Genomic DNA, 25,619 nt, shown 5'->3' with positions numbered 1-25,619 from the left:
TTTTTTTTGTTTTTTTGCCGGTAAGCGATTTATTTTTTCAGGGGGCGGCCATTTTGCCACTTGTTGTCAACTGAAAATGACATCACATTTGCTCAGGGCTAATGACCAATCACGGCTCAGCTTTAGAAAACAGGTGAGCTGTGATTGGCTTTGTCATTTTCAGTCGACAGCAAGTGGCAAAATGGCCGCCGCCTGGGATGGATAAAAACGGGTTGATTTTGCTGCTTAACTCATATTTCACAAACACAATATGAATCAGAATACTGTGTTTAGACTAGACTAGGGGCTACAAACATATTATTGTAAAGAATTTTTGGTAAGTTGACTTCCTCTGAGTGCTCTCCAACTTTGTCGGGATATTAAAGCTTGTGCTTTTTAAATTAAGTCATGTTTTTGGAAATGCTTCATTTTAGCTTATTCGTTCTTAGATATAATGAAATACATTTCGAACAGTAATACCAAAATAAATACATTTAAAATGAGCGCCAAAAGCTGACGAATGAAATGACTTGACAAAGATGATGCCTAAAGATACCTAATTTTTCCTGTATTTATAGCTTTATTTATTTTTTATAAACTTTAAAATGTAGTTTCAGTTAATTTTCTTTTTTTTAAACACGGTATCATAATTATTATTATTTTTTTTAATGAAAATGCTTTTTTCAATTTTTGTTTGAGTTATTTCAGTAAGTTTTCTTAACTATAATAACCTTGGTGTGTGTGTGTGTGGCTAAAACGGTTTGGAATGGGCTGCTTTCCACTAGGGATTCCCATTCTGCAGTGCTTGCATCGTCCTCCTGGGGGTGTACAAGTTCAAAAGTGTAATGCTGGGCTACAAAATATTTTTAGCTACGAATGGGTACCATCACTGTGTGTGTGTGTGTGTGTGTGTGTGTACCTGCTTCTCTGCATTCCCTCGCTTCTTCCTCCCCTCCCGGTCATCGTCCTCGTCGCCTCCCTCATCCGACTCCTCCTTGGTTTCGTCGCCGGAGTCATCATCCTCTTCCTCCTCCTCCTCCTCACTACCTTCCTCCTCCTCTCCCTCCTCTTCCTCATCATCTTCTGACGCGCCCGGGCTGCTAAAGTCCGAGATGAGCAGAGCGCGCAGTCCATTGTCCAGCACAATGTACCTGCAGAGGGAAAAGGAAGAGAATAACAGAAGCTAATTATACCTGTCCTACACTCTTGTAAGCCTCCGTGGCTCAATTAGATCACCAGGTGCACCTTGGATTTGAAGAAATAAATGCCTTACCTCAATAGATGCCTCCATTTTAGCACAGGAAGGGGGAAATTGCAGGTGGTGTTGTCACACAGTGGTAGTAACTACCATTACTTTTAAAATGACATCTAGAACCACCATGTCACGATTGATTAAAAAACAAAAACATTACCACCACCTTTTGAGGAAACGTGGCATCTGTAACGCCAACATCTTCAGTTGCGTTTGATAAGAGTGGTAAGACAACCGATAAAGGATACAAAAACACCCTTGCATTATTTTAGCATTGCTGTCCAATGCAAAAAAAAAAAAAAAAAAACGGGTTCAAAAGAAAAAGAAAAAAAGAAATACAACAGTGAAGTGATTCTTAGTGTCATGGAGCCATTTTGGGTGGGCTGTAGACCAGTAGTAAAAAAAGTTACAGGAGGTCCTTGGTTTACAACAGTACCAACATTTCAAGGTTGCAGATAGCTAGGTTACAGACACAAACACACTGGCTTAACTGGGGCCACACAGATTTCTGGGGGGGGCGGGTGGTGTTTAGGGTGGGGCTATGGCACCCTCCTAGCACCGTCCCTGATTGCTAGCGAGCTGCAGCAGAACTCTCGCCCAGTCAGCGTTCAGGTAGGTGCACCCAGGACTGGTCGCCATCCAATCACAAGGCATATACAGACAACCAATCATTCAATCTCACATTTAATTTCGGAAAGTGCCTAACATGCGTGTTTGGTGACGTTTTTTGGAATGTGGGAGGAAAAAACCGGAGCCAGTGTACAAACAGGAGTTTATCTTACCTGTACTGTTTCGGATCACTTGGAGATTTAACGATGTCCTCGTCTCCACGGTTGTCCTGTCCAGAGTCCCCCTCGTCCTCCCGGCGCCCCTCTGGATCCCCAGCCGAGGCCCCCGTTTGGAGGCGCAAAGAGTCCGACGCCGGCGGGGCGTTTCTAGATTTGCCAGTCTGGGGCATAGTGGGGACTTTTTGTTGTTGTTCTTGTTGTTTTACGGTCACTGCCCTGGGCAGACGAAAGCGAGGAGCGAGCGTAGAGAAGCGGACAGCTCGCTGTCGCCGGTAATGTCCTCCTGCCCGTCCACGCAGCGTGTCGGCCAGCAGGCAGTGATGATGGAGAGTGCGTGTGGCACAAACGGCACCGAGGAGAAAAGCATGCCGAGGCCACACACACACTGACATACACACTAAGCCAGACAGGCAGGCAGCGGTCCCACAATGCGTCTATTCACACACGCTCTCTGGTGCTTTCGCCTATTCAGCTGAATGTCAGACCCAAAAAAAAAAGAAAAAAAAGAAAACGTGACCCGGCGAATTTCAACTTTACATGCCGCGCACAAACACAACACGCGAGGTCGTATAAAAAAACGTCAAAGGCGAACATACACGACACAATTCAACGACGGAGGGAGGAAAAAACACGTTAACTAAGGGTTCTCTGGCTGCTACTTTGAAAGTTTGTAATCAATGAATTATTAACTGGCTGCTATTCCTAAATTTAAAGCCCGTACGAGAGACTTCATTAGCTTCCTTGTTTACTGCGTGGTACCGCCCCTCCACGCCGTGACAAGCGGTGCTGTGATAGGCTGAGAAGTTCCTGAGTCACTGTAGCGCTAAACGATTGGCTGAAATCTCCATCTTTGCGGGCTTTCCTCTTTTCGCAACCCGGAAGTATCTAATTGGCATACTAAACCAGTGTCAAGGAAGCGACGCAGGCTTTTACAAGGTAACTTAGTATGCTTCACATAATTTAAAGAAATTTACAAACTAAGGAGTTCAAGACATTTAAAAACAAAGAAATTAGATAAAAAGTGGCTTACTTTTAAAATAATAATTACTAAAAGACTGTACAATGCAATCACAAGGTTTTGGGGAAACTGATTTTAAAAATTCATTTAAAAAAGAAAAAAAGTGTGTTTTTAAAGCTGAATGTAAAAGCATTTGCCGTGGCACCACTCATGGCACACACATTAGTGTGCCACAGCACCCTGGTTGGGAATCATTCATAATTGTTCCAAAAAGATGGAACTTATTTCATGTATTTCCAATCGTTTCAATGGGAAAAGTTGACTTGAGATATGAGTGTTTTGAGTTACAAACGTGGTCAAGGAATGCTTTTAATGTGTATCAGCATACATGTTATATGCCTATGAGAGGAAAATAATCCACCTGAAACAGTGTGCCGTGATTGGCTGATACCTTCGATTGAATGCAAAAAAAAAAAAAAAAAATAGCGCACAGTGATTGGGCTGAAATGTCAAACGGGCAGGTTTCCCGCCTCATTACGTGAAAGTCTCATGCTGATTGGACAGAAGTAAGCCGGAGGGGACCATTAAATGACCACCTGTATGCGGAAGCATCTGCGTGCCATCTGTTTCTACGCCATTAAGAGACAGCAGGAGTATTCCACCGGCCACTTGCCATCATCAGTAACTGTTGTAAGTGTCCACAATAACAGTTTACAATGTAAAATGATTTTTTTTCATCAGCAAAGCAGCAAGGAAAAGCATCTTTATTTATATAATGGCATTTCATACGCAAGGTAACTCAATGTGCTTACATGACTTAAAGTACAACATTTAAAAGCAAAGTGTAAGGTAATAAAAAGTATTTAAATCCCTGCCACCACCTTCACACAGTGTCATTCGGAAGAAGATACAGTAACGCGTGTTATCTCACGTAAACCGAGCACCGATCACGATTCCATTGTTGTCACTGGCGGACGCAGCCAATTAATGCTGGGAGTGGAACAAAAACAAAAGCTTTTTGTCACATGTTAAAACTGTATGAAAATACTTTAGCGGAAAACTCATCACTTTCTCGCTTCATCTTATGCCTCTAATTAAAATTTTGAATTCATATTTCTTCACTTGTCACATCATTCTAAAAAAAAACCAAAAAAAAAAACAAGCCGATCACAAGTGAGGCTATACTCAAACCTTGCTAGCAGCTTCAACACATAACATGGACACAAACACCACCAACCGCACATTGACAATTTATCTGAAGCTAATTATAAAATTATTATCAGACACTAACATTGGCGAAACTGTTCGCTAACTATAATCTGTGTTAATGCAGCTCTGCTTACCATTTGACTTGAAATCGCACTTGTCAAAATGGTCAGAACCCGGATTTATTTATATTTGCCAAATAATGACAGAGCGGGGCAACAATTGGAACGCTTCGCCCCTGAAAAAGTCCTCACATGTATTCATGAATGAAGCCCAATCAGCTCCATATTGAAATCCCGCAATGTGAGGCATTCAAACCCGTTATTATACAGATGGCAAAAATCAACTTTCGCTCTCACGGTTGGACCCGGCCGGCCCTGCGCTACATGATCATGAAGAGGCCCGGCGTTGACATTTGTCCAACGTCCTTCTAACACCCCCCAGCACCCCCCCCCCCCGCCCCCTCCGCAGCGTGTTGGCATTTAAGCCCTCCTCTGTGCCAATATGTCCTCCCCCTCACTCACTCTCGCTGCCTTGGCCCGAGTCTGTCATTCTGTCTGTCTGTTGGTGTGAAGCCAATCACACGTGCCCCTGGGCCTCTATGTCGGCGGAACGAGGTGATAAACGCTGCAACCATGACAACTGGCGAGCCGCGCGCACACACACACACACACACGCGCGCACACACCTCGGCATTGTTAATTCGCCACGTCCGGCTTTCACCTGAGCTCCCGATATAATAACACACGAGCGTCCGCGTGGCTTAGCAAAAATGTTGTTGAATAAGCGTTTCGCCGGTGAAAAGTAGCGATGCGCATTCGTAGATGACTAGCACGAATCCCGCCAGGCATTCCATAACAATCGTTTATGAAGCCGGGGCACCATTAAGGATATTTCCTTTTATAGTCTTTTTTTCTAACTGTACAATTTCTTTCTGCATTAAAAAAAAATAAAATCATCCAAAATGCACTGATAAATACGGAATATACATTTCCGTGAAAAACGGGAGGGGTGGTGGTGGGGGGTGGGGGGGTATCGCCGTAGCGAGAAGTGAAGCCACCGGCGGCCATCTTGCATTGCCACTCGCTCAAAGCGTTCCCAGTGAATGTAAACAATAAAGATGGCTGATTCCGATAAAAGTGTTTGTTGCTCTGGTTCATCACAACACATTTTGACCTCCAGCAAACCTTTATTTAGAATTTCCGATAAATTAAGGAATAATTCGGGGGTCCTTTTTTTCCCCCGAACTTGGCAATTCGGACCGCCCGGTTCATTGTGTTCCTGTCAAGGTTATTTTAGTTAACGAAAACGAAAAAACAAAAACTCCAAAAACAATTTCATTAACTAAATAAAATAAAAACTAACTGAAACTACATTTTATGTTTACAAAACTAACTAAAATTAAATATCATTTTCATTAACAAAATAAAATAAAAACGAACTGAAGCTACATTTTATGTTTACAAAACTAACTAAAATTAAATATAATTTTCATTAATAAAATAAAATAAAAACTAACTGAAACTACATTTTATGTTTACAAAACTAACTAAAATTAAATATAATTTTCATTAACAAAATAAAATAAAAACGAACTGAAGCTACATTTTATGTTTACAAAACTAACTAAAATTAAATATCATTTTCATTAACAAAATAAAATAAAAACTAACTGAAACTACATTATGTTTACAAAACTAACTAAAATTAAATATAATTTTCACTAACAAAATAAGATAAAAACTAACTGAAGCTACATTTTATGTTTACAAAACTAACTAAAATTAAATATAATTTTCATTAACAAAATAAAATAAAAACGAACTGAAACTACATTTTATGTTTACAAAACTAACAAAAATTAAATATAATTTTCATTAACAAAATAAAAACTAACTGAAACTACATTTTATGTTTACAAAACTAACTAAAATTAAATATAATTTTCATTAACAAAATAAAATAAAAACTAACTGAAACTACATTTTATGTTTACAAAACTAACTAAAATTAAATATAATTTCCATTAACAAAATAAAATAAAAATGAACTGAAGCTACATTTTATCTTTACAAAACTAACTAAAAGTAATTCTAATTTTCGTAAAAATGTCCTTCGTTTTATCACTTGTATCGCAAGGCACCACTATATTTGTAAAATAATTGTTTACTCGTTATTGGATACAGCTATGCAGCCATACGCACTCTAAAACAGGGGTGGCCAAATTCGGTCCTCGAGAGCCACTAAGCAGCCTGTTTTCCATGTCTCCCTCTTTCAACACAGCTGAATGCCTGATAACGATCCTGATCATGAATCAGGTGTGTTAGTGGAGAGAAACATAGAAAACAGGCTGGATAGTGAATTGTTAACAATTTTAAATTATAAATTGAATTGTTGACCAACTTAAAAAAAAAAAAAAAATCGCTTCAATTGGTAGCACACGGTTGAATTAAGTTAGTCCAAACTGACAGTTTAATTAATTATGAGTTCATTAAACTTAATATATTAAATCGCGAGTTACCGATTGAAGTGATTTTTTTTTTTTTTAAGTTGGTCAACAATTCAATTTGTAATCTTAAATCGAATGTTATTTTTCCTGCCATCACATATGCTCCTTTAGCCGTCATCACGCTAGCATTTTTAGCTTCTGCGAAGTTCACCTTTTGCAACTCACAAAATGCGTAAATTGCAGCCAGCTGAATCCAAGGCGCTAATGAGTAATGAGTATCATATTTGGAGGAAGTATGGTAATATTTATTTGGAATGAATCTGGTAGTAATTGGAATGACTCGTATTATAATTGGAGTAAACCCTGTTGTATTTGGAGTGAATCGTGTCATACTTTGAATGAATTGTATAATAATTGGAGTGAATCGATACATATTTGGAATGAATCGTGTCATATTTGGAGGAAATCGTATTTATTTGGAGATAATCGTGTCATAATTGATATGAATCGTCTTACATTTGGAGTGAATCACATAACAGTTTGAATGAATCGTGTCATATTTGGAGGAAATCGTATTTATTTGGCGAGAATCGTGTCATAATTTAGATGAATCGTCTTACATTTGGAGTGAATCATATAACAGTTTGAATGAATCGTTTCACAATTGGAGGAAATCGTATTTATTTGGAGATAATCGTGTCATAATTTAGATGAATCGTCTTACATTTGGAGTGAATCATATAACAGTTTGAATGAATCGTTTCATAATTGGAGGAAATCGTATTTATTTGGAGTGAATCGTGTCATAATTGTAATGAAGGCGCTGTGAACGGCTTCCCACTCGGTCCTCGTCCTCAAGACTCACTGGAAGTCCGACGCCGCTCCGGAACATTCCGAAAGGGGTTTCCCATGGCAATAGATCTGAATTGTAATGAATACGAGAGGTGCCTAATTAGCTGACGCTTGTGCCATGCGAGGGCGTTACGGGGGTCAACGTGCGGCCTTCCTTCAGTGGCGGTGTGCGGATCAGTACTTCAACAAGTGTGTGTCGTCCCATGTGGTTTGTCCTTGCCCGTAGTGAGAGCGCGTGAATCAGAGGTGAGTCCTCTCGAGTGCTGCTCTCTGCTTTCATGTTATGACACAACTACCTGACGCCCCCCCCCCCCCCCCCGCCACATTCACGTGCCCTTGCACCACCAACATGTTGCCAAGCCCTTAATCCTCACTATTCATGTCCCTCTCGCTTCCTATAGTGCCTTGAATTACAAAAAAAAAGTCCTGCCAATTTTTTTTTTGCTTTGGCTCGCAAGTGCAAAGTTAGCCCGTGAAAATCTGCATTTAATTGGCACACATTTAAATGCATTGGCAGGAATCGTCCCCGTTTAGTGACTGGCGCTAAGTACCCGCATGGTATATTTTGGCGGGAGTGTTTTAAGTAGATGCCGGTACCGGTACCGATTAATCTGCTGATTATTTAAATGTATATATAGAATGCATAAAAATGATTTTCAATGGGTGTCACTAACGCACAAACTTTCGCTATTAACTCATTCACTGCCATTGACGGCTATAGACGTCCAAAAAAATATTTGAACTATTTCTATTAGTTTAACATTTTGTTCCCATTTTAGTTAACAAGAGTATGAAAACCTAGATTTTTTTTCATTGTACATGGGACAATGGGATCCTCCCTTTGCTTTTAGCATTAGCGCTAGGCTAGCAATGTTTTAAAAATAAAGCTTTTTTTTTTTGTATTTAAATATACAGCGGATGTAATTCTTAACGTCGTGTGCTTAGTTTTGCAGTTAACTCAAACTGCGGTGCCGTGAAACAGCCTAAAAGAGACTTAGGGACAACAGATTAACCAGAATAACACGCTACACACTTGCTAGTTGCTAATGCTATGCGAGAAAAATGGCGCATTCAGGGTACTTTCACAGCGGCGGAAACGTCGGTTTTCTTCAATAACGTTTTAAGGGGAAAATAATCGGCCATTTGGCCCAATTAGCCGATTGTTTTGGCCAATATTTGAAGGCCAATAATCAGCCGATCATAATCTATAAGTATTTGCCGTGGTATCGTTTCAGTACCAGTATTTTCTGCCGGTATCGTATCATCGTCCCTAAAATAACGCTACGCCGCTGCAAGCCCATTCATAAATCGAGCGATGCGGCAATTAAAAAGAAACGACATCCATTCTAGATGTCAGTATAAAGAGTTCCCCGTCTGAAAACAAAAAGTCTTTTATGTGCTGAAAGCGGCTGGCGGTCATGCAGGTGGCTGATGGCGCCTGATAGCCGCCATCTTCTTTCAGTTGCTCTCCGTTTTCCTGATTTAAGAAAGCCTGTGTGGATCGGCGACGACACCCCCAACACCCGCCCCGTCCCGGCTTAAATTCTCCTTCGTTGCTATTGTTGCTCCTGTGAGCTAGACCAGTGACTCCAAAACTTTATTGAGGTCAGACACATACCGTATTTAACATTAGACAAAGCTAGCTATCCATCTATCTATCGTATATATGTAGCCTCTATCTATTTATCTATCTATCTATCCATCCGTAGTATATATGTAGCTAGCTATACCTGTATATTTAGCTAGCTAGCTATATATCTATCATATATATTTAGCTAGCTAGCTATATATCTATCGTATATATGTAGCCTCTATCTATTTATCTATCAATCTATCCATCCATCCATAGTATATATGTAGCTAGCAATACCTGTATATTTAGCCAGTTAGCTACAGTGATGCTATCTATCAATATATCTATCTAATATATTTAGCTAGCTATACCTGTATATTTAGCTAGCTAGCTACAGTGATGCTATCTATCAATATATCTATCTAATATATTTAGCTAGCTATACCTGTATATTTAGCTAGCTAGCTATCATCCATCCATCGTATATATGTAGCTAGCTATACTTGTATATTTAGCCAGCTAGCTACAGTAATGCTATCTATCAATATATCTATCTACCTAATATATTTAGCTAGCTATACCTGTATATTTATCTAGCTAGCTATATATCTATCGTATATATTTAGCTAGCTAGCTATATATCTATCGTATATATGTAGCCTCTATCTATTTATCTATCTATCTATCCATCCATCCATAGTATATATGTAGCTAGCTATACCTGTATATTTAGCCAGCTAGCTACAGTGATGCTATCTATCAATATATCTATCTATCTAATATATTTAGCTAGCTATACCTGTATATTTAGCTAGCTAGCTATATATTGTTGACATTTTAATATTTCATTTTATATTTTAACTGTTTTGAATTTAGTTAAAGTTGTGAAGATGTAGATACAGTATAACTAAGTTAACTCAATATAGCTTGATGAGTAATGCTTTTGTCCTCTTTGTTATCTTTTGTTCTCTTTTCCCAGAAATGAGAAAGTTAATAAGTTTCTTTTATTTATCTAAGAAGTCTAGTTTCTGTTCGTCAGAAATCCGTTTTTTTGAAAGTTCAAGGACGATCTATTATACTGGGAGAATGTAATCTGATTTTGTACTTGGGGGGGGGGGGGGGGGGCGTTTTCTAATAAAAGTCCCGTGTCTGAGAGAGAGACGACACACATTTTGGACAGAAACATGGCTTGGTGAAATTTCTTTGTGTCATCAGAAGCTTCTGATTAAAAAAAACCTTGCAAGGACCCTCTTCACGAGATCTCAACTCTGATTTATTTGAACATGCAAAAGATTACAAAAACAGCTAATCTAACAATATCTATCGTATATATATGTAGCCTCTATCTATCTATCTATCCATAGTATATATTTAGCTAGCTAGCTACAGTGATGCTATCTATCTATCTAATATATGTAGCTAGCTATATTTAGCCATCTATCTATCTATCTAAGATTCCATGCACATTTAGTAAGTCAACAGTCCCTCTACTGGCTGTCACAAGATTTATTTATGCACATCGACCATGCTGCCATTCATAAACGTGTCTAAATGCATTTTTTGTTTTTTTTGTTCATACATGCCAGGCAGCCCGCCCGCCCGCCTCCTTCCCTCCATCGCAGGCCGGGCCCGGCATTAAGTGGCCTTGTGGGGAAGCCGCGATACGGCCTAATGCACCTGAGAGCCCCTGAAATCTATAACCATCGTCTACAGCTTCCTGATATTACTGGAAGCGTCTGCGTTGTGCCGTCTGATTGGAATCTCCGGGGACGGCGTTCCTTCGCATCGCCGCGGGGCGATCCAGTGAGAGAGAGAGAGAGAGAGCGACAGATGCACCGCCACCGTTTCCTCAAGGTGATTCACCTTCACGCACGCGCCCCAAATCGATGTGAAATTGAACTGAAAATTGAACTTTGAGCGCAATAATGTGGAAGACATGTCGTTATTAAATCTTTTCCTGAGGCTCGCCGATATGCAAAAGCACCTCTCGAGGGTGAAGAGTGGGGGGGTGTGTGGGGGGGGGGGGGGGTGTTTGACGACACGCATCAATGCGTCGTCATAATTGTCCACAATGCCATGGCCTGGATATCATTTTATTGGCTTCAAATGTCATTACAAAATGATTTTCTGTCATGTGCAGCTGTTATTAAAGGCCCTCTCTCTTATTACTTACTAATGCGACAATCATTTGTCACGCAAGACTCTAAATTTGGCATACATCAACTAACGAAAATCTTATTACGTTTTTTTTTTTTTTTTTCTCTCCCTCTGGAGAAAATTATTACGTTGTTATTGGAGTGAATCATATCCACACTGAACGGAGCTTTCGAAAAGGAATTGTGTCGTGATTGAATGCATTACAATGCATTTGGAGTGAATCACGTCCTAATTCGTATGAATCCCATTGGATTTGGACTGAATCGTATCATAATTGTAGCGAATCGTATTTTGTGTGTGTAGTGTATCAAATACTAGCTGGAGGGGATCAATCAAAACTAGAGTAAATCATGTTGTATCTGGAGTGAATCATGTCAGAATTGTAATGAATTGCATCACAATTGGTGTGAATCGATTCGTATTTGGAATGAATAGTGTTATGATTGGAATGAGTATGATATGGTAATATTTATTTGGAATGAATCGTATCATAATTGCAGTAAACCTTGTTCAATTTGGAGTGAATCGTGTCATACTTTGAATGAATTGTATAATAATTGGAGTGAATCGATACATATTTGGAATGAATCGTGTCATATTTGGAGGAAATCGTATTTATTTGGAGATAATCGTGTCATAATTGATATGAATCGTATTACATTTGGAGTGAATCATAGAACAGTTTGAATGAATCGTTTCATAATTGGAGGAAATCGTATCGAATCGATTCGTATTTGGAATGAATAGTGTTATGATTGGAATGAGTATCATATTTGGAGGAAGTATGGTAATATTTATTTGGAATGAATCCGGTAATAATTGGAATGACTCGTATTATAATTGGAGTAAACCCTGTTCTATTTGGAGTGAATCGTGTCATACTTTGAATGAATTGTATAATAATTGGAGTGAATCGATACATATTTGGAATGAATCGTGTCATATTTGGAGGAAATCGTATTTATTTGGCAAGAATCGTGTCATAATTGATATGAATCGTATTATATTTGGAGTGAATCATACTGTATAACAGTTTGAATAAATCGTTTCATAATTGGAGGAAATCGTATTTATCTGGAGTGAATCGTGTCATAATTGTAATGAATCGTATCATTATTTGAGTGAATCGATTTGTATTGGGAATGAATAGTGTTTTGATTGGAATGAGTATCATATTTGGAATGAATCTGGTAATAATTGGAATGAATCGTATCATAATTGGAGGAAATCGTATTTATTTGGAGAGAATCGTGTCATAATTTAGATGAATCGTATCATTACTCGAGCGAACCGTGTTTTCTTTGGAGTGAATCATATAACAGTTTGAATGAATCGTTTCATAATTGGAGGAAATCGTATTTATTTGGAGTGAATCGTGTCATAATTGTAATGAATCGTATCATTATTTGAGTGAATCGATTTGTATTGGGAATGAATAGTGTTTTGATTGGAATGAGTATCATATTTGGAATGAATCTGGTAATAATTGGAATGACTCGTATTATAAATGGCGTAAACCCTGTTTTATTTGGAGTGAATCGTGTCATACTTTGGATGAATTATATAACAATTGGAGTGAATCGTGTCATATTTGGAATGAATCGTGTCATATTTGAAGGAAATCGTATTTATTTGGAGAGAATCGTGTCATAATTTAGATGAATCGTATCATTACTCGAGTGAACCGTGTTTTCTTTGGAGTGAATCATATAACAGTTTGAATGAATCGTTTCATAATTGGAGGAAATCGTATTTATTTGGAGTGAATCGTGTCATACTTTGAATGAATTGTATAACAATTGGAGTGAATCGTGTCATGTTTGGAATGAATCGTGTCATATTTGGAGGAAATCGTATTTATTTGGAGATAATCGTGTCATAATTTAGATGAATCGGTATCATTACTCGAGTTAACCGTGTTTTCTTTGGAGTGAATCATATAACAGTTTGAATGAATCGTTTCATAATCGGAGGAAATCGTAAATAGAGAAGGCCTTATGTGCAGGGCTCGACATTTGAAGGCCGTGTTTACCATCTGAGGGGCAGATGAGGACGTGCATATAATGCGAATGGCGTCGCATGGGACTGTACGATAAAATGCAGAGAATTGAGTGTTGTAACATCAATCGACTGAATCGTGGAGATGGAGACACCACCGTAAACATGTAAGAGTCCACTTCCTCAATGTACAAGGTGCACTTACATCCCCTAAAGGGCTAATTATTGACTCGGCGGTTTGTTCTCAAACTATAAAAGGTAGATGCGGCAACGAAAATAAAAGAGTTACAGTCGGACCGAGTGAGTCCCTCCAGGTGCCGAAGCTAATGGTGCTCATAATTGAACTCCGAGCTCACCGTTGATTTGCGACCGTCGTCCTTTCGCGTGTCAATCAAAAAGAATCCAAAATGGCCTCAAGACGTTAACCGTTTGTCAGCATTCCAGGACGCTGTGCAATTTTTGTGACGAGCCGCCAGTTGTAGTCGCGCCCTGCTTTTCCTTCTGCTCCTTTTTATGCGTTTGTTGTCGCTTTTCTTTTATGCTTATGTCGCCGGCTACTTTGCATTCCGGGCCCGTTCTTGTAAAACATTTGCTGGCCATTACCTGGGAAAAGTGCGCTATAAATAAATCGCTACTTGGGCTTGTGTTTTTGTGCGTGTGGACATTTTCCAGGGCTCAAAAGGAACAGAAGCCGTATGTTCCCAAAGGGTCAAGGGTACGAGATCAGTAACAATTAATCACATTTAAGTCGACTTTGCAAAGTAATAGAATGAATGTTCAAATTGCAAATGTTGCAATTTTAGAAAAACAAAAACAAACAAACCTTCTGTTTCATTTATTTATATATATATATATATATATATATATATATATATATATATATATATATATATACATACATACATACACACACAATTTATATTTCATATTCATATTCAAGATTAGATAGCTCTTAATATGAAAAGAAAAATCCACTGAGCTGTCACCAATGTCTTACAATGTCAAATAATGCCATCTAGTGGCAGAAAAAGGACCTCAACACAAATCAATATCACTACAGTACTTTTTTTTTTCTTCACTTTAACTCCCTTTTATGAATTATGATGAAATTACTGTATCAATGACTAAAAGACGCCCCAAATTTGTAATAATGTTTTCTTTTCTTTTTTGCCATTGACGGCTATAAACGTCAAAAATTCATTTAAACTATTTCTATTTGTTTAACATTTTTTTCCCACTTTTTACGTTAACAAGAGTATGAAAACATTTATTGTACATTTAGAACAGATATAAAATTTGCGATTAATCGTGAGTTAACTTTTGAAGTCATGCGATTAATTACGACGCCTGACGCGATAAAAAAAAAGAAAAGATTATTAAAAATTAGGGGCGTCAGGTAATTAATTTTTTTTAATCGTAATTAATTAACTCTAACTAATTTAATTACGATTAAAGTCACACGATTAATTATGAATAAAATGTTTAATTGCCTGACACCCCTATATATATATATATATATATATATATATATATATATATAAAAACCCAAAAAGTTTTGGTGTGACATTCGTAATACGAGCCCGAGTTCAGTTTTTATTTTTTATTATTTTTTTTTGGACAACTGGCATCTTAAAAAATAATAATAATAATAATAATAAGTGCAGGCCCGGCAGCATGTCTCATGGAGTTCAATGAAAAATTAATCAAATAAATAGTTCCCAGATGTGGATTTGCATCAAACAAATAATCTGGCTGATATTTTGGTCTGTCGCCACAATTTGGAAGATTTCGGGATTTTGGCCTCGTCTAAAACTCCTTGCACGTCTTCCAGGGCCGTCAAGGAAACAAGCATGTTTCCAAGTTGCCAATGTCGGAGCGGGAGACAAAAAAAGAAGGGGCTCGAGCGGAGTGTGAAGGAATAAAAATAAAGTCGTCCTTGATGACGAGCCAGTACGTGAAGAAGCCCGCTCGTCGCGCGCGGGGCGGCATCTGTTGCTCCCACTTCCTCCTCCTTCTCACGCCGTGACAGGTGTTTAGCTCCTCGCGAACTTCTAAGGCCTCCATGTGATCTCCTCTCATAAAAGTCTCATCGTTTAAAAAAAATAAATAAATAAATAAAATCGCTTGATGCGTGTGTGCCGGCGTGCGCGCGCCACACAGCCAGATGGCGAGAGTCGCCATGGCAACGCGCACGGCAAGCCATCGCGCTTAAAGGCACGGGGCTGAGATGCATAACCCAAAAATGAGATGATGAATTATTGGCGGTGAAGCCCGACAGTCGTGTTTCATCTTGCGTGTCAAAAGTTGACCGTCCGGCTGCAAAGTTGGGAAGGAGCGCGCTCGGGCGAAGGCTGGCGGGAATCGTTTGAAACTCAATTCGATTGATTGTGAATGAAAAATCCCAAAAATCCACATCAGTTTCTTAACCAATTATTTGGTATTGTTTAGTGATTTAAACCAACTAACAACAATTAAGCCATATCACATGAGAGGGATCGATTGTTGTGCCCCAAAAAAAATCGATTCTCATAAGAATCACGATTCTCATTTAGTACGATTCAGAATCGATTTTAAATGTCCCAAAATCGATTTAATTGCAATTATTTTATACCGTCTTCTCTTTTGTTTGTGTGTGCCTTTATTGGGAGCGCTGTTCGTGTTGTACCCGATTTGGCCACTTAGGGGCAGTGTGGTTCCGCGCAGTCTGATACACTGTTAAATTGAAGCCACATTAGAGAGTAAAAGGAAAAGTTATTCCAATAAAAGTTTTTTTTTGCGGTGTGGAGCCGTTCTTTTTTTTTTTGGAGTGATAAAAGTGTCGCAAGAAGAGCACTAATTAGCATTAGCGAGTCGGACTGGAGTAGATCATTACGATTTCTTGAACATCTCTTAATTGAAGCGAATATCAGTCAATCAAGTAATTTTGAAGCAAAAATCGTTCCTAATCGAAAATCGATTCCGGTATCGAATCGCAGGGCCAAAAATCGGAATAGAATCGTGAGACATTCAAAGATTCCCACCCCTAATATTGATACACGGGATGTGTTGGAATTTTGACGTTTACACGTTATTATACACCCAAAATAATAATAATAATAAAATAATCTTCACATGCTTTTGGCATTTTATCTTTGTTTATCTTCCAAAGTTCAGTAAAAGTTCAATTTCCAGATATTTGGAGCTATTTCTAAACTGTACACAAAGTTTTCACTGCCATTGACGGCTATAGACGTCAAAAATTCATTTGAACTATTTCTATTAGTTTAACTTTTTTTTTTCCACTTTTGTTAACTAGAGTATGAAAACCTAGGATTTTTTTTAATTTCATATTTAGAACAGATATAAAATTTGTGATTAATCGTGAGTTAACTATTGAAGTCATGCGATTAATTACGACGCGATAAAAAAAAAAGATTATTAAAAATTAGGGGCGTCGGGTAATTAATTTTTTTTAATCGTAATTAATTAACTCACAAGTTTTATATCTGTTCTAAATGTACAATAAAAAAATCTTATTTTTCATACTCTTGTTAACAAAAGTGGGAAAAGATGTCAAACTAATAGAAATAGTTCAAATCCATTTTTGACGTCCATAGCCGTCAATGGCAGTGAATGAGTTAATGTGATCATATATCCTTCTGTTGACCTCAGCACATCTGAGGTCAATCTAACAAGTGGAGGGAACTGATTCGATTCAGTTCCACCCCCAAAATTTCAGATTCTGAATGATTTCCGTTTCTTTTCTTTTTTTTTTTTAACCATTTCCTGCTTTCCTCCTATTGCTCCACTCGCTCTTGTCGAATCCCGAAACCGTCCGCCGCTTCCGCTTCCCCACGCGCGCGCCGGCCGGGGCTGTCCGATGCCGCAGCTCCCCCCCCCCCCCCCCCCCGGGCCGCGCCGTGGAGAAGCGGACCTGCATCCTAAAGCTCCCTCCCTCCCTCTCGATCCTCTTCCTCATTGCAGTCTTCTCACGTTCCCCCCCCTCCCGCTCCTCCTCCTCCTCATCACCATCATCATCCTCCCTGCCTCCCTCATCCGCCTCCACAGGAGAGAGAGAGCGAGCGAGCGAGTGAGCGAGCGAGAGAGGAGAGGGAGGCATGCAGGAGAGTGCGGCTGAACGTGAACGACATGTCGACAGTCAGCCTGTAAAAGTCTTCTGCCGGTCGTTCCCCGATTCTTTGGCCGACGACTGAGTGAGTATTTGACGCTTTTTTTGTGTGAATGTTTTTATGTGTGGACGTGCGAGCGGGGTGGTGGTGTTGTGGGGGGGGGGGGGGGGGCAAAGGATTTCCATCGGTCGGCGTGTGTTAATGGGCTCTCCTAATGACTGGACGGTTTAATTGGTCATGCCTTCGCATACTGTGCGTCGGCTAATTGATTTTTCTTTTAATGCCGGATGATAAGAGAGATAACACCCTGGTTCCTGCTCTTCTCCCCTCTCAATGCCATTGATCAGGGATGGTGCGGGGTGGGGGGGGGGGTGGAGGGTGGAGGGGTGTGTTGGGGGGGGGTGCTTGTTGATGCCTGATAGTGCAGTCGCGCGTTTTGGAGTATGCAGAAGCCGACCGCCAGGCTACTCTGACGGACAAGAGAGGACGAGGGTGTGTGTGTGTGTGTGTGTGTGTGTGTGTGTTGGTTAGCGGGGCGGGGGGGGGTTGCAGGGGGGGGGGGGTAGACACCGGAGTTATGTGACAGGAATAATATGCCGGAGGGATAAGCGAAGTGGCCGTCATTTCCCGAGCCGGCCTGCGTCAGTCCTCGGGAGAGAGAGAGAGAGGGAGAGGGGGGGGGGAGTTTGGGGGGGGTCGTTGAAAAGCGAGACCAAACGATGCGATCGGAACGACACGGCCACGAAAAGGCCAACGGGGGGGACTCGAAAGCGGGCCCGACAGCGTCGCGATTTGTCCGAAACTCCACGCGGGCCAAGTTGTTTCACGCCAGGGATTCCCAAAGTGTGGGCAAGCGATGGAACGCGGGGGGGGGGGGGGGGGGGGCGGGCATATTTGCGTGAGAAAATACAAGAAAAGTCGTTTTTTGGTTGAGGAAAAAAAACGGACAAAAGTGACTTTGCGGTTAACTTATTGCGGATTTTGGGGGGGTTTCGGGTCCAAATAACCATCATATTGGTCGTTTTACCGACCAAATGTCGCGTATTGTAGTTTCGCCGCCTCTATCGGCCATGTTGAATAGCGCAAAAATCCAAAAGCTAAACTCGAACCCAACAGAACACTAATGATTTTAGTGTCTTTTTTTTTTTTTAACTCATTCACTGCCAATGACGGCTATAGACGTCAAAAATGAATGTTTCACTTTTTTTTCCTCCCGCTTTTGTTAAGAAGAGTATGAAAACCTAGAAAAAAATGTATTGTACATTTAGAACAGATATAAAATTTGTGATTAATCATGAGTTAACTTGTGAAGTCAAAATCTAAATCGCCTATAGCCCCTAATTAAAAAAAAGAAGAAAAGATTATTAAAAAATGAGGGCCGTCAGACGATAACATTTTTAAAATTGTAATTAATCGATTAATCACAAATTTTATATCTGTTATAAGTGCAAAATTAAAAAAATCTAGGTTTTCATACTCTTGTTAACAAAAGTGGAAAAAAAAAACTAATAGAAATAGTTCAAATGAATTTTTGACGTCTATAGCCGTCAATGGCAGTGAATGAGTTAACTGTTGACATGTATGTAAACAAAACTAAAGCAATCACAGGCCAAGTAGCTCAGTCAGATAAACACTCTTCTTCCGACCAGAGGAGTCGGGTTTGAGTCCAGATTCGGGATTTTTGCACTATTCAACATGGCCGATAGAGATGGAGGTTGAACCGTCGATTCGATTTTGCGACTCAATTATCATCAATTAAAACTCGATCTTGACTAATCAAGTTTTTTGGGCATCTCGTCGTCTTGTATGTAAAAAAAAAAAAACAAAAAAAAACGCTTTTCATTGTTTAAAAAGTTTGACGTATTCGCTTTTTTTTTTTTTTTACAAAAAAATATTATTTTAAAAAACAACCAGCCACAAATCAAATACAGGAATTAATCTGATAACTACATTAATTTTTCATGTACAATTAATACCTTTAAAAAAAATTTTTTCCCACTTTCTGTCGACTGAAGATGACATCACCTGTGCTGAGGTAACGACCAATCACGGCTCACCTGTTTTCTGAGCCATGATTGGTCGTTACCTTCTTCCTCAGCACAGGTGATGTCACCTTTAGTCGACCGTTATCACATTAATTATAGACAAAATATGAACTTTTGACTGCTGGAAATGGCTCAATGAGTCAAGTATGCCTTTAAAAGTAGTTGTTGATGAATTTGATAATCGATTAATTATGATTGTTCAACATTCCTCCTGCCTATGTTGTAAAACCGAAATACTTGGTAAACACATTTAAAATCACCCCCCAAAGGCTCGCGTTTTAAATTAATTGTGAGCGTTTTTTTTGTTTTGTTTTTTTTACAAAAAAATATTATTTTAAAAAACAACCAGCCACAAATCAAATACAGTAATTAATCTGATAACTACATTAATTTTTCATGTACAATTAATACCTTTAAAAAAAAAAATTCCCACTTACTGTCGACTGAAGATGACATCACCTGTGCTGAGGTAACGACCAATCACGGCTCACCTGTTTTCTGAGCCATGATTGGTCGTTACCTCAGCACAGGTGATGTCATCTTTAGTCGACCGTTATCACATTAATAATAGGCAAAATATGAACTTTTTACTGCTGGAAATGGCTCAATGAGTCAAGTATGCCTTTAAAAGTAGTTGTTGATGAATTTGATAATCGATTAATTATGATTGTTCGACATTCCTCCTGCCTATGTTGTAAAACCGAAATACTTGGTAAACACATTTAAAATCACCCCCCAAAGGCTCACGTTTTAAATTAATTGTGAGCGTTTTTTTTTTTTTTTGCATAATTACAGCTAGTTTCGTTAACATAAAATGTAGTTTCAGTTAGTTTTCTTCTCGCGCTTCACGTTTGGTCTTGAAGTGGCAAAAACAGCCTGATTGTCTTTTTTGTGTGTACTCGGGCCTAAATGCAGTTTGGCCAACTAAACATAATACCTTAATTGCCTATAAACGACGAGAGATGGGGTGCGGCCACTCTGACGGAAGGCTTAAAAAGATAACGCTGTATTTGTGTGTGCGTGTGAGGTTTCGAGGGCCCATCCAAAAGTCTGTGTGTGTGTGTGTGTGTGTGTGTGTTCACGCTTTTACAGGATTTGTGGTGCGAGCTATGCTGCATTACAGCGGTTTATTACGAAAGCACTCGCTCATCCACACGTGGCTTCGCTACCTGTGTCGGAAAGCTTGGCATGCTATGAAAACCAGCTTTTTTTTTGTGTGTGTGTGTGTGTGTGTGTTGACCTTTTTTTCCCTCACACACACACACACACACGTACTTGGCTGCGGTACATGCGTACAAGCGGCGCGAGAGCGAGCGTTAGGATGTAATCAATACCAGATTTCTGCGAGAGCACTCATCCTCCCGAGTGGCTGGCAGCCTGCGCTGACTCGCGACTTCTTTATGCTAGGGGCGGAGCCAAGCGTGCGCCCCGAGCCGTTCTTCCGTTCGGCCCACCGGGTGCAGCTTGAGCGGAACTCGGGTCGTCTAAGAAAACATAAAGTAAGAGGTGGCAAATCCAGGTCCAGGAAGTAAAAAAAAAAAAAAAAGCCTGCCACAGTTTGGCTTTAGCTAGCTAGCTCACATGGTGATCGTTTACCTGCTAGGGAGCTAGCTAGCTAGCGAGCTAGCATCAGGGGCTGAAGCCAAACTAGATTGACAATTTACAGTGGATAGGCAGGGCTAGCTTAATGCTAACGGGCTAATGGTTAGCATTATGAGAGGCGTATACCCTAACCCAGTGGTGTCCAAGCTTCGGCTCGGGGGCCTACCGTCCACTTTTTAGCGGTGTTGTTTTGTACAAAGAAAGTTGGGTCATGTAGCGATTTGGTCCAATTTTGGACTCAAATTGGGTTATTTTGACGCGGCAGTTTTGAGAAAAACCAACAAAATAACTCAAACTTTAAATCGGAAATGTTTTTTGCTAGCGAAATAAAATAGACAAAAATGCTTTTAAAAATTAAAAAAAAAAAATCTTATGTTTATAAGACTAATGATAATGAAAGCAAAAATGTCCTTTTGTTTTCGTTTTTGTTAACATTCTACATAAGCTTTCAAGGTTTAATTTAAATGTATTTATTTTGGTATTATTGTACATCCGTACAGAAGAAGGAAGGTCAAACAGTTTTATGAGAAATGTAAGTCTTAGTTACCTTTTTTCTTTTTAACTTGCTCTGACAAATACGCCGTGTAATATAATATATATATATATATATAAATAAAAACTAATACTAAAACTAATAAAACTACAGCAAGGCATTTTCTAAAAATAAATAAAAATAACAAATTTGCTCTAAAACGAATTAAACCTAACTAATTAAAAAACAAACAAACTATAAGGCAAAATTTAAAACTATGATCACCCTGCCTGGCACCAGCTTCATCCAATCATCCTCTTCCTTTCATGCCCCCCACCCCACCCCAATCCAACCCTTGTTTTCCTGGTCGTAATCATCTCTGTGATTGCTCTTCCTCTCCCGGGCGCTGATATTTTCCCACCGCCGCCTCCTAGTCCGACGCCCGCCCCCCCCACCCCCCAACCACCACCCCCGCCCGACGCCAGATTATTGCTGTATGATTACAGCCAGCGCGCCATCAGGATCATTATTGCATTTCGCGTGACATCGCTCGACGCCGTCTGCGAGCGTCGAGATGCTTTATCCAATTTAGATCTCATTAAGACTTGAGAGCAAAGATGCCCCTGCAAAGACTCCGGCGTCTCCGCAGTGTTTTTGTGACCATGACTGAGCACCTTTTTCCTGTTTTGCTTTCCACTTCAGTCGGCAAAGCGGCTGTCACTCAACCACGTCCATCGTAGATTCTCAACCGCTTTCAAATAAATATGTGTGTACGACAAATTAGTGCAGGAGTGGGAAGTGATTTTCAGCCCTGAGGTCATATTATGTAGGATTCGACGGAACTTTGTAACGATTGCAAGTTTTGGATCTGATCGACGTGGGGTCCCTCAGGGGTCAATCCTTGAGCCCTTATTGTTCAGTCCGCATACGTATTATGAAACGCTTCAGAACGGGTCACTGGTGGGAAGATTTGTAAACAGACTATAGGTAGTTTTACTTTCTTTTTAACTAATTGTTTTACGCACTTTGCAAAGCCAAAATTCAATAATAGCGTCACCGTATATACTTTTTGCGAGGTTTTCGTTTGGATCTATGCCGTTGAAAGTTTTTGAACGTTGGATGAGGAACCAGCAGTGTAGACGACGGGACCCCCTTCCCCTTCTCCTCCTTTCTCTTCTCGCTTTCTGTTCCCTGATTGCCATTCGTGCTATTAAATGGAGCAGTTCATTAGATGGAAGCATTATGAATCCCATTTGCATTCGCCCATATTCATATTGCATACATTAAAAACAACACACGCGTGACATTTCGGCTTCGGCAGGCATTTGAGCACGCCGATGAATATATTCATGAGTCATCCTCGAACCCCCCCCCCCTACTGAAAAAAGACAAAAAGCACATTATAAAATATGATTTGCAGGTGAACGGGCGCACGTGTTTGCCTTTTGTTGTTTTGCGATTTAAACAATAGGCCAACGGGATGCCAAACAACAACTGCCAAAAGAGGAGTTTGTCAAGGGCAAGCCGGTATTTGGCTGGCCAAGTGAATCTGCGTCTTTAAAACCGCCACGTAACCTGCCCTACCTTATGCTAACATTGAATGGGAGGAGTTACATGGGTGAACAAATTAGCATCCATGTCGCCGTGTTGTTAACCTTAATGACGGCATTATCTGAAAGCGTGACAAAAACTGTCGAATCATTTTTATAATAATTTAATAATGATTTTTTTTATTTGAATCATTATCGTATGTTTTTATGAATTAGGGGGGTCAAAATTAGTGCGTTAATTTTGAGTTAATTTAAAGCTCTTTTAACGCCACAATTTTTTTTTAAAAAATGCACAATTACTTGGAAAAGCCTGTACTGGGGGAATTCCACGCGTCCACATCAGAATTTTGCGGTAACAAATTTAATAATAATGCATACATTTGTGGAAACTGGGGTCAAGTTGTATTTGATCATTAAAAAAAATGTTACTTCATGTTTAAAGATTAGATCGCTCTTAATATGAAAAGGAAGATGCACCGTCTTACAAATGCAGTTATGCCATCTAGTGGCAGGAAAAATGACCAACACAAATCTAGATCACACCCGTTTTTTTACCGTACAGTACATCTTTTAAAGTTGAACTCGATGTTATTAATGATTGTGAAATTACTGTATCAATGACTAAAAGATCAGCAGCTATATTTCTATTAGTTTCAAAATTTTTCAACTTTTATGTTAACTCTTTGACTGCCAGACGTTTTGAGAAAAGGGATGCCGTGGGTGCCAGCCGATTTAAGCATTTTGACTGATCTTTCAAGGTCCACAGAAAATAATGTGTTTGGACTATGGAAACACACGTACTACCAAATGAAAGATTGGACTCTCATCTTTCATCAGAAAAAAAAGGTTGTTTCTACCTTATTCCGTTTTTCAGTAATCAACAATAGAAAATGGTTAGTTTCACCTCTGTTTTGAAACAAACGTCTTTTAACGTCTTTGGCACTCCTCCCTAGGGTTTTACTAAACGTTATTTAACGTTTTTGGCAGTCAAAGAGTTAACAAGAGTATGAAAACTTTTTTTACTGTACATTTAGAATAGATATCAAATTTATAATTAATCATGAGTTAACTATTGAAGTCATGCGATTAATTATGCCTGACACCCCTATCATAAATATTACGGCGTGCCATTTTTTCCCATAAAAAAATCTTTCATCTTCATTTCAGTGTTCATATACTGGAATACAAAGTCTCAGCTTGTGAACGTCACAGAAAACAGGTGAGCCGTGATTGGTCGTTATCTGAGCCCTGGGCAACTGTGATGTCATGAGATCTGATTCACTCTTCTGCTCTAATCTCAAAAACGGACTACATTCGATTCATTTTCAATGTGCAGTTGTTGCCTTTGGCCCACCTGGCTCTGTTTTGACGACGCTAGCGTGCGTAGTCAAAAGTCGCGCAGATGTCCCGCCATACGTCCGATTAGCCTTCTCCGGCTTCGTTATTGCAGTCGCTGCCGTTCCCCCGCCTCCCCCCCGCCCCCCCCCCCCCAAGCCCCGGGGCGTCTCGCTCTTTGTGATCTGACTTGCATTGTGCGCTTGGCTATGCTTGTGACGCATCATCAATCTGATTCATCCCGAGCTGCCTCGCTCCGCTGTTTGCCCTCTTTTAACTCTGTTTGTGTCCTTGTCGCGTTGGATGCGACGTATGGACGTCAGTGAGGGGCCGACGCCGGGCCACCGCCCCGGGCTGCTGAGCTGAGCTTGGCCGGGAGAAGCAGCGCGCCGAGGATGCAGTGGGTCACCCTGGCCGTGGCCCTGGGGTGCGCGGCGGCGGCGGGTCTGGCCCGGGCGTCGCACGGCGGACCCACCCCCACCCCCACCTCCACGCACACCCCCCTGGTGGACAACTCCGAGGAGGAAGTGGACGAGCCCTGCTTCGAGCCGTGCACGTGCGAGGTCAAAGAAGGCGTGCTGCACGTGCACTGCGATGGGCGGGGCTTCACCAACGGCAGCCAGGTAAGCCTGCGCGCCATTGTGTTATCATTTACAGTGGATCTTGTAAAAAAAAAAAAATCTTCTTATAATTGAAACCCATTGAAATGCATTGTTAGAAAGTAAAAGTCTTTCACCCCTAATAATTCTTCAAAAAACGTTTATGTGTTTTCCATGAAGAATGAGTTAATAATGGGGGGAAAAACAACAAATATTAAAAAATTGTGAAAAAAAAATCCACAAATATGCCTATATAAATATGTCAACTGTAAAAAAAAATTATATTTTTTAAATGTTTATATATATATATTTTTTTTTTTTCATATTTTTAAGGCTGCAACTAATGATGATTTTAATATTCGATTAACATGTCAATTATTTTGGCGATGAATCAATAAAATAAAAACATGTTTAATTTGGACAATTTAGGTTAAACAATGTCTCTGAATCTATTAACAAAAAACATTTGATTAACTTATTCACTGCCATTGACGGCTATAAACTAAAAGATCAGCAGCTATATTTCTTTTAGGTTTTTTTCCACTTTTGTTAACAAGAGTATGAAAACCTCCAAAAAAAGTTTTATTGTACATTTAGAACAGATATAAAATTTGTGATTAATCACGAGTTAACTTGTGAAGTCACGCGATTAATTACGATTAAAAATTGTAATCGCCTGATCGCCTGTTTAAAAA

The 25,619-nt window shown here is 39.8% G+C and overlaps 2 protein-coding genes across 6 annotated transcripts in view; one reads left to right on the top strand and one right to left on the bottom strand.

Annotated features, from left to right (window-relative positions):
• LOC144048665 (nardilysin-like) overlaps positions 1–4,609 on the bottom strand; it is a 28,494-nt gene extending 23,885 nt beyond the window's left edge. For both annotated transcript variants that reach the window (XR_013293399.1, XM_077560885.1), the window contains exons 1-2: positions 2,014–4,609; positions 899–1,130 (exon numbers count right to left, since the gene is read on the bottom strand). Coding sequence is in view for 1 of the 2 variants with exons in the window: in XM_077560885.1 (XP_077417011.1) it covers positions 899–1,130; positions 2,014–2,411 (630 nt within the window). In the remaining variant the exon portion in view is untranslated. The remainder of the gene's footprint in view (positions 1–898; positions 1,131–2,013) is intronic.
• Positions 2,853–25,619, top strand: part of LOC144048675 (SLIT and NTRK-like protein 3) — a 46,869-nt gene continuing 24,102 nt past the window's right edge. The window contains exons 1-4 of one of the 4 annotated variants that reach the window (XM_077560902.1): positions 2,853–2,955; positions 10,644–10,911; positions 17,260–17,405; positions 24,649–24,948. In XM_077560902.1, the coding sequence (XP_077417028.1) occupies positions 24,721–24,948 (228 nt within the window). In that variant the 5' untranslated portion in view covers positions 2,853–2,955; positions 10,644–10,911; positions 17,260–17,405; positions 24,649–24,720. Of the gene's footprint in view, positions 2,956–10,643; positions 10,912–17,239; positions 17,406–19,907; positions 24,949–25,619 lie in introns of those variants that run through there. The other 3 variants (XM_077560916.1, XM_077560910.1, XM_077560926.1) reach the window with 3 other exon arrangements.

Source organism: Vanacampus margaritifer, chromosome 1, assembly GCF_051991255.1.
Source record: "Vanacampus margaritifer isolate UIUO_Vmar chromosome 1, RoL_Vmar_1.0, whole genome shotgun sequence".
NCBI lineage: Eukaryota > Metazoa > Chordata > Actinopteri > Syngnathiformes > Syngnathidae > Vanacampus > Vanacampus margaritifer.
Note: the sequence above shows the minus strand (reverse complement) of the source record. Positions and strands in the feature narration are given on the sequence as shown.